The following is a 17,384-nucleotide window of genomic DNA, read 5'->3' on the forward strand; positions in this document are numbered from 1 at the left end:
TTATCGACACACTCATGACTCTGGTAATCAATTACTTATAATAAGGTCACATCACTATCGCATTCCTGAACTCTGCATTCAACTCGCGCGTTATCTGTATCTGTACATACCAGGGTTTTATATCGACAATAGGTATTTACAGCATTACGTTGACATTTAAATATTACCTTAAAACCAGTTAAATGGGATGGAATAATGGAATAATAGGGATGGATTACCGCGTTACAGGAAAAGAGCGCTTACGGTTACTCGTAAGCCGTTTTGAAAAAAATAAATGAAGGTTTCGTTGTCATCGTTTGCTCTAGGAAAAAATATTGCCCATAAAGAACTATAACAATTCAAGTTGTGATGAAATGTCAACATTGGTCGATACAGCCGTCATATCTCGTTTGTTCTCCTGTCGCGTACATTTATCTGTATTCTATTTGATGTTGTTAATTGTAAAAAGCAAAGGCACTAAGGTACGAAATCGTCCCCGGTCGGCAACGTTTCTGGTAGCTTTATAGTTTATATTCTAGATAATATAGTTTACTGTGATATTATATACCATTACTTGATATTACAAATCAGTGCCACAGTATAGTTTATAGAGCATAGGCTTAGAAATATGCTAACGTACAGACAAACTAAGCGTGCCAGAGAAGGAACACCTGTAAGGCCCGGTATCTACCAAAGCGGAGAGGAGAGGAGAGGAGATGTATTTTTATATACAATCAGATTTCGTTATTTCCACATCTCTTCGCTTAGCTTCGGTGGCAATGGATCAAGCGGAGAGGAAATGTCTCATTTTTCTATGGTATTTTGTGCCGCGTCCAGCGATTAAGAGGTGCGGCAAAGCGGGGAGAGTAGGCAGACGTGAAAACGTCTTCCTTTCGTAGACATCATGAGACTGATTTCGAGGTCGCACACCTCACATCTCCTCTCCGCTTTGGTGATACCAGGCCTAATGCAGATACAGCAAGATAGAAAAAAGCGAATCTTTTGTTTCTATAAAACATGTTGATTGACAGATGCTAAACAGTCGGCCACGCTTGGCTCAAGCTTCTTAGTATTTTGAATCTAACGCACATAGTTACAAATCAAAATTGGTCTCGCATTGTTGGGCTGACATGTCGTCAATACTCTAGCATATTTTAAGTCTGTGGATAGGCGCTTAAGTAGACTCGCATTCTAGGATACGTCTCAAGATGAAATATACAAATTAAATATTTACTAATTCAAGTCTGTTTGAGCGTGTTGTCTCTTTAAATCTTATCGAGTGTGAGTGAGGCAAATGGAATTTCTACTTGAGATATTCTCTAAGAAACGAACCTGTGGGGCCATACACCAATTGGTCTGGCGTCATTCTCGGTACGGTCCGGCCGGTAATAATTATAATACAATGCGACATACCATCGAATATGGTTTGTAATGCCTTTATTTAACACAATGTCGGCAAGAAGTACAGCCCGATGCCTCCATCAAAAGACCCGTAATTAGTGCGAGTGAGAGAGTGATATCGGCAAGACTAGTTCTTTTTTAGTGATACACTTTTTTTGAATAAATATCTTGTTAGATTCTAAGCGTATGCACTGCACTCAACGCCCAAAGCCAGCAAATTGCAAGGACATCAATAGCTGAAGTAGCAAGCCCAGGAGAGATGTTGGAGAAAGAGCTCGTCCATCGAGAACTCTTCTCTTAGCCCACGCCCCACTCTCATAGACAACAAAGTTATAAACAGAATATCAATAAATATTAGTGTACATAGAAAAAAAATGCCCTTTAAAAAGTATAAAATATTTTTGAATAGAGTAGGTATTAAATATAGCAAACCAGTGGACTGTATATCGCTATTGGACGAACTCTCCATATTTAAACATTTTCTTCTTTTTAAAGCGTATTTTCAAAGTATAATTTATTTTATTTATTTTTTAGTATAAAAATATCATTAGAGGCACATATAATTTTTAAATAATCTGAGTCTTAAGGACAAGAGTAAAGTAATGAATGCAAGGCTAAAATACGAGAAGTTGAGTCTTGAAGTTGGTGCATAAAATAGACAATGAATCTGTTATATTCATATATTTTATTATGTAGATGATCTTAGTTAGGTTTCAAGGCTTCTTTTCCTTTTTCCTTCTATTAATGTAATGAATAAATTGTATTGTCATTGGTCCGTGATAAGTGTTCAAATATTTAGGAAAAACAAAGATCTTGTAGTTCGTGTAAATCACGTACAGAGAGCGCGCGAGTTGAATGTAATCGGGGCCTCTTCCCCCGCTGTTCGCACCCCTCGCCTCGCGCGCCTGCAGTGTAGTGATGTGCCGTATTCGTCGCTTACCGTGTTATCGCGTTAATACTAAAATTGCGTTCCCGTGTTATACTTTTGGCTTTAATAATAACTGATACGAGTCTATCAGCTTCCCTATACCAAAAAAAAACGAGTTTTTATAAATCGCCAAGCACGAGAAATGGCGAAAAATGTTTCCGACAAAAAAGAACTGGTAAACTTGAAGCGTCGTTTAAATTTATCGATACACTCATGATTATGGTCATCAATCATAATTAGGTCACAGCACTATCGCATTTCTGCACTCTGCATTAAACTCGCGCCATACCTGTACTCATTAAGAACAGAAGCCATTTTCTTATTATTATTCTAGTTACTAGGACTACTTAACTATTTCATTGATTTACTACCCTAGAATACCTAAGGAGCAAATACGATGGGATTCTGATTTAAATGAATAGAAATCCGTGAATATATCAGAACTGTAACGGCATTACTAGTAAACTTTGTATAAAGTTATACCTGAGAATAAACCAAGAATATGTAAAATGTTGAATATGTCGCCGACAGTACTGTCAAGACAATGATAATTTTGAAGTTTTCTGAATGTCGACTTACCAAATAAACGCGGGAAACGGTTTACGTTCGAATAAATCAATGATAAGCAAAATGTCTATTGGGAAACGTTTTGCATATTCTTAGGTATAACTATATACCAAGTTCATTTGCACTCGTAAAGCTGTATTACTTTTTAACACCCCCTTATCAACTAAATCTAAATAGGTTAATCTGTTTTTGCCGTATGCGTTAATGGTGTTACAACGAATGTTGCAAACAGCATCTGTTTGCAACATTCGTTCTGCGTTCAGATGCTGCGGTGTTTTTGTAAAGTTGATGCACATTATAACATTTTTATGCATGACCGAAAGCGATGTGAACCTAATTGTCTCAAAAAAACTAATAACGAATTCTATTAATATTTTTTTTTGTAATATTAAATATTTACAAGGACGATCAAACTTATGAGCAGCGCCTTAATATACATTCCACTTCTATTTAACATTGCCTTCCAAATGTCTATATTTTATTCTATAATGCGTTTACTAATAACGTAGTGAGATGTTACTAATTTTGAGAAACGAATAAAATTAATAATATTGGACCAATATATGTACTTTACTTTCTAGACCTTGTATAATTTAAAATACTTTTTATATACCTGTATTGAATAACCAATAAATTAAAAATATAAGAAACAGTTAGTTATTATAGTAATTAAATGTATATATAATAAACGTATTCTGCTCTCTTTTAGCTTATTTCAACAGACAATCAAATCAAAGGTAAATAAACAAATTAATAATTATATTTATTATATGTATTAAGAGTCTTTTTTGTTACTCCTGTCCTTGGGGATAAACGAACATATTATTATTACTTTAAGTAGGGATGCAACGATACATAAGTTTTGTCGATAATGTTACCGATCGATTATGGTAGTAATTAATCGGCGATACCGATTCCTTAACGACGATAAAATAAATTATGATTTTTTTGTCTCGGGCGTCTCATTGCATAAAACTCATCTATATTTTAAAAGAGACTCGTCCGTAATAAGTGTGACTAATATAATAAAAATAATAATAAATATATCATCAGTGAAAATATTTGGTGAGTACTTATAAAATGTTATGAGATAATCAAAATGGTTATGTAAAAAATAAATAATCAGCATTAAAATAAGCCGATACATAAAGTCAGTCATAAATTTTACTTTTGAGTTTTGGTTGAAAAAAAAACATGTTTTAATCGATAATCTGTTACACAAATAATATTATATTATTATAAGTATTATGTTGTCGATATCGTTACGTCCTTACTTTGGTTATAATATAAAGTCTACAGTGTATCAGATTCTGAATTGTAATGTGTAAATAAATATGTGCAACATTTTGTTTGTTATTATTTTTTGTATAATACAGCATTCAATTTGTTTCTAATTGGCTAGAGACGGGATACATTGGTAAGCTTTGGGGTATATGATTACAAAGACGTAGCTGCCTTTCAACTCCAGAGGAATTGCAAGAGCATTGCAGTTTTAAAAAATATACATTTATCATGTGTTCAAGGGGACCAGCGATGGCTGGTCCATGAGTCCTGCTTGTTAATGAGCGCTGCTTTGCGTGGATGGTTAATCCTATGGCAATGCCTTCAATGAACCCTTGTTCATTTTCACTTTTGGTGTAAAAAAAAACCATTTTTTTAAGAGGTAACATTAGCTAAAGCTAAAGCCTTATCAGGTTTGCCGTCAATTGCAGAAAGCATCCGTAAAGTTAATGTTTCATTAAATATAATACAGTGACTTTCTTTTTCGTTTTGACAGTTAAAGATAGCATGTAATATACAGAAAACCCTAAATGCTTTCTGCAACTGGCGGTTAAGGTTTAAAATCAATAATTCTGTCCCGCTATCGCGGGCGATTTTCCAAATCACTACTACAAGGAAAACTGTCGTGAACCTAATACCGGCTGGAATCGAATCGCGCCTTAAATAGGTACTAATAGATTCCGACGCGGTCACCGGTGGGGTGCGACCCATTGCGCTTCTTCGCCGGGAGTAATGTTGACCGAAAAGCGCGGGCGGGCTGCGGGAAATAAAACTGCCTACCTAGGTACAGATTACAGTGTGAGAGGCGGTAACGCAGTGAAACCAAAGTACTTCTTCATTATGATCCGATTCCCCAAGGAAGATTGACCGGATTCTTCCTTTCCTAAATATCCCGTTCTCATAAAGAACTCTTGAGATGTTTAATGATTAATTTACTTTTGTTACGTCGAAAAGTTCGAGGACCTATTTGTTTGCATCACTTTGTAGAGATTGTATATTTTGAAAAAATGCAAACTCTGTAAATAATGAGAGTGGTAATCAGTTTTTTCTTATTAAAGCTCCAGTTTTCCGGAGTGGTGGCAATAGTGAAATTTCTTGATATTCGAATTTCAACCAGTTTGGTTGTGCTTTAAAATAACTATGAGCCAACTGTGAGAACCAGTTTACCAGTGGGAGAATTCTTGGCACAGGATGCGGGCTAGATTATGGGTGCCACAACGGCGCCTTTTTCTGAAGTGAAGAAGTAATGTTTTTTTTAAATCTTTATTTATTTATAGAGGGTTTGATCACAGAGTAAACATGCAGAGTAAACAACCTCATAATGAAGCAGTAATGTGTAAAAAATATTGTATTTCGGCTAGTAGAATTACTGGGCAAATGAGACAACATTTTATGTCTAAGGAGATGTGATGATGAAGTTCAATAATTATGAGCGGCACTGCATTGTAATGGGCAAGGCGCATTAATTACCATCAGATGAACATCCTGCACGTCTCGTCCCTTATTGGCATAAAAAAAAACAATCTTACAAATGGGCCTTTTAAGCCTCTTAAGAGCGCTTGCTCATAATAGAATATTCTGAAAGACCGTCTTAAAAATTAACTGAAGGTTTAGTATTCCGTTGTCTTTGAATCTGTTTTTATGATAAGAAATTCGTGACTTATGTAATAAGGGGGTTCAGGGAATAAAAAAAAATCTGGTATTATATTTACATATTCATCAAGAACTTCACCTTAAATTAATCACTATAATAGGAATGCCTTTTAAATGTAACACTATTGCCCGCGCTTATATTTAGTTCAACAACACTAACACCAACATTACATTTAAATCACTTCAAGTAAACGTTAATATAATATATTTATTTAGATAAAAGTATAGAAAATCAACGTGTAAAATAATTACATTATGTTTTTGAACCCAAGTTATTTAAATAAAATGTTAAAGCTCGAGATTATAGGTAGAAATGTGATAAAATTTTCATTATATTAAGTTTTTATGTAAAATAATAGCGCGCACATTAATTAAACTTAATTATTATTAAAATAGACTGTATATCCTATTTTTTGATATTAATATGTCATTACTTCGACTTACGGGATTGTTGCATTAAACTAAAATAAAGCACCCATTCTTAGTATATACCTACAATTTATCTGCGAAATGCACAAGTAAAACGTGAAATACTTGGTTGTCGCAATACATCCAGAGTGTTGAATATTATAAACATTATATTTATGATATTTTGTCATTATTACAAGCAATGATTTACTGATAATTAATTGGATTACAATAAAAATTTGATATTTAAACCAAATCGATACAGTAGTATCGATCATACTGTTATAACTTGTCGATGTAATGTCGTAAGAATTTTATATGTAATTTGTAGATAAAATCGGAAACTAGATATCATGAGGATTAATTTTATATATAATACAAATATAATACGTCATTAAAATATTACACTTACGTGATACACAAAACAATTACAAAACACTTGACACACAAATGACCATTCCGCCCGCAAAGCGATTTTCAATAAATTATTTCTCTAAATTTTTGCTCGGATACCTGATATTTAAAGATAAGCCTATTACAATTACTTACCATAGAGTCTTAAAGTATCGTATTTGACAAGCTATATTCACTCATACTACAGATTAAAACACAAAATAAATACGCAAGTCGACTGGGCCACTCTGGTTGCCTGTACGTTTGACTGTCTAAAGAAAAAAGCCGCTCAAGTTGCGCGCACGTTTCAGTAGCTAATTAAAACAGAGATAGCATTTACTTACTACTTATACTTTAAATTCTGATCGCTCCCCGTCTGCGAGGGCTACATATAAATATCTATCCTTATATAGATACAATTAATACTACCTCTTACCTAATTTAAACAGAGACGGCATTTACATACTTCAAATTCTGACCGTACATCGTCTGCTAGGGCCATAGCCATACATCATTATCTAACATAATATAAATACAATTAATACTGGCACTTACATACTTTAAACAGAGATGGCATTTACATACTTTATATTCTGACCGCTCGTCATCTGCCAGGGCCATAGCCACATATCGTTATGTAACATAATATAGATACAATTATTACTGGCACTAGATTCTGACCGATCATCGTCTGCTGAGGCCGTAGCCACATTTCTACTAACACTCGATGTTGAAGCTTTCAGTGCTTGTCCCCATTAACATGGTTCGGGTTCAATTTCAAGTTAAATAACGTGACTTTGTCTTGTTGTTTTTGCCTGGTGTTGAATCTCGGATAGTGCTATTGGCCAAAAGATACCCCATATAGTAGATACAATAATAATGGGGCTATATAGATTGAATATTAAAATCAACGTGACGCAGTGTTGATAGGGTTGTCACTCCAAGCGAAGTCGTCATCGGCAAACGCGTAGATCAGCCAGTAGAAGAGGTTGAGCAGAGCAAAGGAGGCTGGGAAAAGCACGCGAGCGGCCTTGTCTATGTGAGACACGCTGTTGATATGGCCCCGATTACCTGAACGTTACAAAATAAATTATAGCGATATATAATATTTTGTCTTTTAATCTAATAAAGCAATAGACTTTATATATGTTTAACTTTCCATATTTGAAAATTTTGGCGCAGTACTTAGAGTCGGTGACTCACCACGCTCCCTCCGTCGCTCTCCAAGTACCAATATGTTTCCTGTTTTCTAATTCATAAATGTACCTACGTTCATATGACACTTTCTTAGGTCGGCAGCGCTCTTGTAAGTCCTTTAGTGAGAATACTTTAGTTTTACTAGCCAGTTATACAGAAGACGGAGGAGTATAACTTGCACACTATGCTTGGCGTTTGTGGACAATAAGAAAGCCTTTGATTCGATCGAGACCTGGGCGGTGCATCACCTCTCCAGATGTGCCACATTGATTACCGATATATCGAAGCGTTGAAGTGTTTGTATGGAAACGCCACCATGTTAGTCCGTCTCCAGGATCAGATCTCGAAGCCTGTCAGAATGCAGCGGGGATTCAGACAAGGCGATGTCATACCGCCCAAGCTGTTCACCACTGCGTTGGAAGATGTCTTCACTGCACAAATAAAATTTGAAAACCAATATTTTATGAACGATGCGGGACTCGAACCCACGACCTCCGGCGTTCCGTGCCGGTTCTCTAACCAACTGAGCCAACCGTTCGTGTAACGTATCGTTATGAAATCTTGTTTGCTTTGTTCAACTCTCAGGTTGTCAGGTCTCTTGTCCGTCTTCATGTCTTTACTGCTTCTGGACTGGAACGGACTGGGCATCAGTATCAACGGTGAATACATCACTCACCTTCGATTCGCAGACGATATCGTAATCTTGGCAGAGACCATGGAACACTTAAGACATATGCTCAATGGCCTCAATACAGCTCCCCAAGGAGTAGGTCTCAAAATGAACATGGACAAGACGCAGACATGTCAAATGTCCATATTGCACCTACTCCCATAACAATTGGTAACTGTACTCTCGAAATTATTAAGTACGTCTACCTCGGACAAACAATCCAGTTCCAATTTCGCGAAAGAGGTCACTTGTCGAATCCAACTCGGATGGGCAGCGTTAGGGAAGCTCCGTAAAATCTTCTCGTTCCAAATACCGCAGTGTCTGAAGACGAAGGTTTTCAACCAGTGTGTGTTGCCAGTGATGACTTACGGTACGCAGACGTGTTTGCTAACTATGGGCCTGATGAGAAAGCTCATGGTTGCTCAGTGAGCAATGGAGAGGGCTATGCTCGGAGTATCCCTGTGAGATCGAATCAGAAACAAGGAGATCCGTAGGAGAACCAAAGTCACCGACATAGCCCAAATGATTGAGAAACTGAAGTGGCAGTGGGCGGGCACATAGTTTGACGGACAGATAGCCGGTGGGACAGAAAAGTCCTCGAATGGCGACCGCGTACCCGAAGACGCAGTGTTGATAGGCGCCCCACAGGTTGGACCGACAATCTGGTCAAGGTCGCCGGGATACGTCGAATGGGGGCAGCGTAGGACCGATCGTCGTGGAGATCTTTTTTTTTATGGAATAGGAGGACAAACGAGCGTACGGGTCACCTGGTGTTAAGTGATCACCGCCGCCCACAATCTCTTACAACACCAGAGGAATCACAAGAGCGTTGCCGGCCTTTAAGGAAGGTGTACGCGCTTTTTTTGAAGGTACCCATGTCGTATCTTTGGGGGGGCCTTTGTAATAAGGCCAGGATCGATTAGTTACTCCACTCTTTTACGAGTTCTAAGCATATATTAGATATCGCTCCCCTGGCCACTGGAAAGAACGAGCCTTGATGCCCCAAGCGTATGAACATACCAGCTTCCAACTGCCTCTGTCTCCTGTACTGGTCGTAGCCCGCCAAGCAATAGACCAACTGCTTCCACCGCGGGACCCGGTTCTCTGTCTGCGTGGTCCGCTCCATCGTCAACCTTACCGAAGATTGTTCCCCTTGTTGCACGTCATTGTTGCTGGCACTGGTGTTGCTCGCTACTGAGAACTATAAACCAAACGTAATTAACGTCACATGATATTTTTACTTATTGAAATTCGTAAGAATTTACAAGTAGGCACCTACCTATGTAAATCCATTCGGTACCATTAAGGGCCTATGAATCATCATGGTATACCTATCTTACATTTTCTGAACCGATAATTAAAATAAATAACCCTAGATTTAATTTCTTCTACAGTGTTTTTAGGAGTTACATTAGATTATAAATTGAAATGGGGTCATATTGAGAAATTGTCATCTAAATTAAGCTCTGCTTTATAAATTGTTTGGTAAATAAGGCAACTGTCGGATATAGCAACGGCAGATTTGCATAATTTACGTATTCCCACAGAATTCTGCTCTGGATTACGGCCGATATTGAGCATCTTCATTTTACAAAAAAAGCAGGTCGCACATTGTATGGTTTTGGAAGTGGAGATTCATTACGGAATCTGTTTAAAGAAATAAATATACTTATGGTTAAATCAGAATGTTTTTCCCTATACGAATATTATGTGTACTAGGGAAAATATGTAAAAAAATGTGAATTGCATATCTTTCGGAAATAAATGATTTTTGGGAAATTATTTTAGGTTTTATAATTAACTCCCTGCAAGCATTATACCTAGGTAACATTGAATATGTTTAGAAAATGAAAAACGGCTTAATGTAGAAAGTTGCCAATACTTTTATTGTAATTCGAAGGAATCTCCGTTCCTCTCTACACATTGTCGCATTCGATTGAACCAGTGAGAAAAGCAGTGGGCCCATTCTTCCTTATTGGTTTCTTCTATGGCATTTTCGTACGCTTTTACCGCATCTTCAGGGCTTGTAAAGCGAATACCTCGAATTTTATCTTTCTTCTTCTTGGGAATAAATAAAAGTCGCAGGGCGCCAGGTCAGGACTGCATGGCGGATGACTCATTATCTCGACACCTGCCATAGTCAGATATTCAACAGTCCGTTTTGCGGAGTGCGCTGAAGCATTATCGTGGTAAAGGAGGATCCTGCTTCGAGGGAGGATCGAGCGAAATGCGAATCGCAGCCTATCATTGCTTTGTTGTTGAGTGAGCCCACAAAGTAAATCATTGACCGAATTTTTTCGTGTTAGGTTCATTTTCACGTGTAACAAGAGTTTTAGATTTGCCGCGAATTCACAAAAACAAATGACACATGAATGCAATACACTACATAAGGTTATCAAAGAGTTCTAAAAAAGAAATTCAAAAAAGTTTTCATAAGCAATGTTTCCAACTGGCTAGTTCTAAACATTTTCATTGTTACCCACGTAGAATTGCCTGATAAAACATTCAAGAAACACGTAAAAACTGTTTTATTGGCAAGCGACTATTAAAATATTAAAGAGTACATTGAGAATAAAGAAGTTATGAGTGCGGTTCTTTGCATATCGAGAGTCTTTGCGACCCCGTAGCATACACAACTAACGTATTTTTAATTACTTACGTAATTTACCTCCTTTTTCGCACTTGTTTTTGTAAATATTTTATGACTATTACAAATACTTTTATAAGTTTACGTAATAAAATTTCATTACATTTCACTTTGTTTATGAAAACATAGCATCAACAATCATTAAAATTGATTCCAATTTTTTTTAAACATCAAGTAATTTTTAAATAATAATTATTGATCTACGTTGGAAAGTTTTCAGATAAAGGATATCATTCATAAGTGAGCTTTACCGTAATTTTGCAGATATACATTTATTTGTTTTCAATTTTATCATCTCCTGCAGGGGAAGACATATGCACCCTTTGCTGGATAGGCTATCGCAACAGAAAAAAGGGGTAATTTAGAATATATCGATAAAGTACTTTCATCTTACACTCATAGTGCACCTTGATTCTACACAAAAAGCATTATAGCACTGTGTAAGGTTTTGCAGTCTGTTAACGGAACGGCAAAAGTGTGCTTCTCTTCTTTTTTTTTATGGTATATGAGGACAAACGAGCGTACACCCACCTGTTGTTAAGTGATCACCGCCGCCCACATTCTCTTGCAACACCAGAGGAATCACAAGAGCGTTGCCGGCCTTTAAGGAAGGTGTACGCGCTTTTTTTGAACGTACCCAACCCATGTCAAACGAACCCATGTCGTATCGTCCCGGAAACACTGCACAAGGAAGCTCATTCCACAGCTTTGTAGTACGAGGGAGAAAGCTCCTTGAAAACCGCACTGTGGAGGACCGCAACACATCCAGAAGGTGGGGATGATATCCTAACTTGTGGCGTGTCGTGCGAAGGTGGAATTCTTTCCTTAGTCGTGTGTCAATTGTGCGTATCATTTTTTTACATTGCTGCTTATTGACCAACATCATTTTAAGCAACTGGAGTAAATGCGGCAATGTGTATAGTAATCGTAGCTTATTATGGTGTAATTTGTGACATGTTCCATATTTCGGCTTTGTTTTTATACGACTTTATTTGTCTATATGTATAGAACGTCATTAAAGAGGTTTAGAACCTCAACAAGTCAACTCACAAAGTTATTCCCGGATCTGCTGGAACTTCGCCTGCGAACAGCGAGTTGTCTAGCCGCGTATGCATCTCCACCAACTTCTTCGATCAGTTCCTCCCATTCTGAGTCGTCTATCACGATTTCACCCGAACCAACCTGATAACAAAATAAACCTATTTTAGGACCAAAAGAGAGTTATGTTCTTAGATTTTACGATTATATTTTTTCTTTTGACGAGAGCTTTCACACAATTTGTTATTTTCTTAAATGATAGCCACAACTTGAGAGTTGAGCAAGTCATGCCAAGATTTACGATCCATGCGTCTCTTGCACGGTTGGCTCAGTTGGTTTTACGACTGGAATACTAAACTGATCATTATGGAATTTTGTATACATATGGAATGAACATTTCTTTTACGAGTAATTTTTTTTAATAAGATTTTGTGGCCTGGTAGACTAGACCTTTAAGCCTAGTCTTATTTTTGGGCACTAATTTTAACTTTTCAATTGTGTGTACTTTTATTTGTTCACTAATTTTACATAAGTACTAGCTGACCCAGCAAACGTTGTATTGCCTATATTAAAATCGCGATACGAAAGTAACTGTTGATCGTAGATGGGTGAAAATTTGAAGTTGTATGTATTTTTTTGATGCTGACTCATAATCAAACAAATTTAAAAAAAAATAACCACCCTTAACATTTAGGGGGATGAAAAAGATGTTGTCCGATTCTCAGACCTACCCAATATGCACTCAAAATTTCATGAGAATCGGTCAAGCCGTTTCGGAGGAGTTCAAAGTTTAACACCATTACAAGAGAATTTTATATATTACATTTAAATCGCTCCCTTTGTATTTTTTACGTATTTGTATAAAGCACTATTACACTTTTTTTTGAGCAAATCACACGAGTGGCGGCGGGAGGTATTTATAAGTATTTACATTAAGTAGGTAACACTAACTTGTAATTATATTATTTCACTTGCTAATACTAGTCTATGAAAAATGAATATTTGATTTGAACACTTAAAAAAATTTCAAAGTTGTGGCCTAATCGTAATCTGTTGATTGTGGTGACGAGAGATTAAATTTTATACGTTACTAGCTGACCCAAAGGACGCTGTTCTGTCAATAGAAAAAAAAATGATGTACCCGAGTCCTCGGGAATATCTATCTACCTTCCTTTGCGTCGTCCAACAGTTATACCTACAAATTTGCACGTATAAACGTGAAATACTTAAATATTCGTACCGTACCCAATGATATTTAAAGGTATAGATAGGTTACGTAGACAACATTCGGTGTTTGAAAATGATACACTAACGCACACATGAATAATTTAACATTGCAATAGCACACTACATTACGATTACACGTCAAAGAAGGATAGTAAATGCAATTATCGCAAGCGAAAAAGAGATAACTCTAATTTGCTAATTGCTTCGTATTTGTATAGAAAAAATACAATAAATTCATCAGATATGATTTTTTACCGTACACTGTGATTTATGCTTAAATTACGATTCATTCATGAGTTCATGTAGTAAAAGCTATAAAGTAGTAAAACTGCATTGAAATTAGGTATATGTGTCATTGATTTTATAAAAAAATAATTTAATATTGATTATAATATTTTGCCATATTGATGATATCAATTATTTATACATAAAATAATAAAAAACATACAGACACCAAAACAAAACCGAAACGTATTCTACAGTAAGTCCCATTTTTACAATTTTACTAACGGCGGCTCCCAAAAAGTTTTAAGATTACAATTATTATTTTTTGTATCTTATATTATTTATGAATGTTTTTTCGTTGAGGGTTTATTACAATAAGGTAATGGGAGAAGAAGAAAATGATCCATTGATTCTTCTGCAGTTAGCAAGGGATATACTGAAAGGGATAGTGTTACTAAAAAACTCCTACGTAAACAAATAGCACTCACTGTCTACATCCGCTACCTACCCTAAAACTTGTTTTCGTAGTTTGATAGTTCAGCTACCTATATACGTACTTGTTTAATAAAAATTATTATATTTCGTATTACATTCACTGCAACAACGACTTTTTTACATCATTTCCTAAAATATTCTACCTCGATCATCCCGCAACAGACAGCATCAATATATTGTCATTTCTGTACGTTAATCTATGATCGGCTTGGCGGCGATCGGCGTTGTCATGGCAACATATTTATTTTGTTAGATAGATAATGAAATCAAATAAAATGTTATAATTCATGATTTCTTAACTGTGGTATATAATTCTATGATTTTTTTACTTTCGTAATTAGTGCATCTTCCCATAACACAAGACGGCACTTTAATGTTGTACTTATATCAAATTGTAAGCAATTCTGCCAACAACAAACACGTGTTTACCGTTTTCGTATCGAGAGAGCGACTACAACCAAATGAACCAATTGACTCCATTTAGGCGATTGATTTTGTGTGACATATCTACCTCTTTTAATACTATAATATCATTGACCGTACCTTAGTAAAGTAGTGGACACCAGCAAACTCCAGTAGCGTGGCGATGCAGTAGAAGAAACTCATCAAGAGGAACCAGTCTAGCGCGGTGGCGTAGCGCACTTTCGGTAAATCAGTTCTGGAGTCCAGGCTTATGGTTGACAGTGTCAGCACTGTGGTTATACCCAAACCCACTCGATCTGACGTGGCCTGTAAAATCAAAAAACATATATTCATTATAAGTCAAAGTCAAATATACTTTATTCAATATGACTTAAACTAAGCGCTTTGGAATCGTCAATATAAAGTTTTATTTTTAAAGTGATAACCCTCACTTCTGAGATTAATTACACAAATAAAATTTTAAAACAAAATTTATAAACGATGCGGGACTCGAACCCACGAATCTTTTCACAGAGCCAACGGTTCGAGTAACGTATCGTTGATAAACATTGTTTGACTGTCAGGTTGTGGCTTCATTTACAGGATCTACTTTACAGTTGATAAGCTGCTCAATCCCATTATTTGCATAACAGGAAATTCACTTGAGATGTCACCCATTTAAATCTAAACAATTTGTTATTTTTGTTTAAAGTGATAACCCTCACTTCTGGGATTAATTACACAAATGATAAGTGTACAGTAGATTGTAATACAAAATATTTTATACATATAAAGAAGATTGTATGTTACCAAATAAAAATGTGCTCATTCTTATATTAGTTTGTAATTAATGTATTCTGAGGTGTAATGCAATTAAAAGGTAAAACTTCTGATTACTTACAACCAAACCTAAATGATCTTGAATAAGAATACACCATATGAAATCCATTTTTTTTTTATAAAAACTTCATTTCATCAAATTTTTTTTATTAGCCTTTCTAATCCCTGATCCATTTATCAAGCTCAGATTGTTTTAAGGCATCCAGATTATTGTTTATTATCAAAAAATGTGACAAATTATTATAGGTACAAAACTTGAACATAAAAAAACTAATAGGACATCTGGATTCGAACTGGAGTCAGGATCACCCAATGTCCCATCTGAACTATTATAGTCTTGTATATAGTGGCGAAATTTACCTTTGTATTCTAATGTAGTAGCAGTTTATGCAAAATTGAAACCTAGCTAGATTGAATTGTAGCCCCCGAAACCACCTGTTTACTAAATTTCATTAAAATCATTGAAGCTATTTCTGAGATTCAGATTATATAATATACAGATACAAGAATTGCTTGTTGCCAATTACACTATGGAATTGTTTTTTATTAAAGTTTGAGATCAAAGCACATGCATAGATCTTGATGGCCCAATACTTGTGCAGTTCAGTCTTCTCCTCAGATCAAGAGTCCTTAGAAAGTGTGGACATGACTTCAAGTCATTATAGAGAGAGAGAGAGATCAAGTTATTTATGGATTGAGACTAACAGTCCAAACACTTGCTTTTCTTGTGTTATCTCAAGAAATTACATCCCTAAGACCTATTATTTTTAAGGTGCAAAATCATCAGGGGGTACAGGTTAGTAGGATTAAAATTAAAATATTTAACATGTCAATGGCAAGAATTCATAATCATTATTGCCTCAAGCCTCATCAATGACAGAAGAAATTTTTATTGTTAACCTAAAATTGACACAGAGTTCAACCATTTTTATTATTTGCTTCTCAATTATATATATTTATATAGCAGTTCCCCTTTCCAAATTTTGTTTAATCTCAGCTGTATGTTCACCATAAAACCTTTCCAATTTCTTGTTAAACTTAGCATTTCTTTCATTGATATAATCAATATCAGCATCATCATTGTGTGTCCTTCTACGTGAATATTTCGCTCTTCTAGCAATTTGTCCTTCCAGATCGTCCACCATCTTATCAACAGCCTCCTTTCTATCCTTATGCATGCCATGAATAATAACATTTGGACCACCATAAAATGCATCGCCATATTTCTCTTTCTGTTTTTCATATTGTTCCATATCTGCTTGCGGCATGTTCTTTACAAGTCTATTGTATTGTCTCACTGTTGCCTGTTCGTATGTTGAGAAACCTTGATCAGGATTCTTTTTCTTCTTCTTTCTTTCTAATCTCTCTGCTTCTATCGCTGATATATTTAAAAGCTTCACTCTATCGTAATCCTTACCTTGTTTAGAAGCCTCTTCCCGTTTAGTTTGATCATCCATTAACCATTCTGCTTGCCTTCGTTTGGCTTCATAGGTTGAAGGTAACTTGTTTCTTGCTTCTTCGGCGACAACTTCTTGGTGATTTTGCGTTCGAGCCTCATTTCGAGTGCTGTGTAAGGAGCGCAATTTTTTCATTCGCTCAGCCTGCTTTTCGGCAAAGGACATTTCTTTGGAAGCTGATGTGTCAGTGGTGCTCATGTTGTGTTTGAACAACAATAATAAATGATTTTAAAAATAAACTATGAGATCTATTTTTCTCCGTCAAACCAACATTTGTCCCTTCATTTAACAAAGCTACAATAAAATTATTAAAAACTGAACCTGAACTATATATCTAAAAAAAATTATTCAGACTTTACGTGAAGTCGTCGTGAACGTAATTTTTCAATTAATTAATTAATTGATTTTTTTAATTACACAAATTAAATTTGAAAAGAAAGGAAAGAGCGCTCACACGGATGCAAGAGGTCGCGGGTTCGATTCCCGCATCGATAATAAATTTTGTTTTCAAAATTTTTTATTTGTCTTATATATATTTATTTTAAATTACTGAGTCTTCCATATGTTCGGAAAAGT

At 35.8% G+C, this 17,384-nt stretch overlaps 1 protein-coding gene across 1 annotated transcript; it reads right to left on the reverse strand.

The window, feature by feature from the left end:
• Positions 1-16,171: 16,171 nt before the first annotated feature.
• On the reverse strand, positions 16,172-17,047 carry LOC126973804 (pre-mRNA-splicing factor Syf2-like). The gene has a single exon (XM_050821145.1). The coding sequence runs from the start codon at positions 17,004-17,006 to the stop codon at positions 16,308-16,310; it is 699 nt and encodes a 232-aa protein (XP_050677102.1). The 5' UTR covers positions 17,007-17,047; the 3' UTR covers positions 16,172-16,307.
• Positions 17,048-17,384: the final 337 nt, after the last annotated feature.

Source organism: Leptidea sinapis, chromosome 30 (assembly GCF_905404315.1).
Source record: "Leptidea sinapis chromosome 30, ilLepSina1.1, whole genome shotgun sequence".
Lineage (NCBI taxonomy): Eukaryota > Metazoa > Arthropoda > Insecta > Lepidoptera > Pieridae > Leptidea > Leptidea sinapis.

What these genes read in the sequence shown, in the direction of transcription:
- LOC126973804 (XM_050821145.1), bottom strand. Translation starts at nt 17,006, where the DNA reads ATGAGCACCACTGACACATCAGCTTCCAAAGAAATGTCCTTTGCCGAA.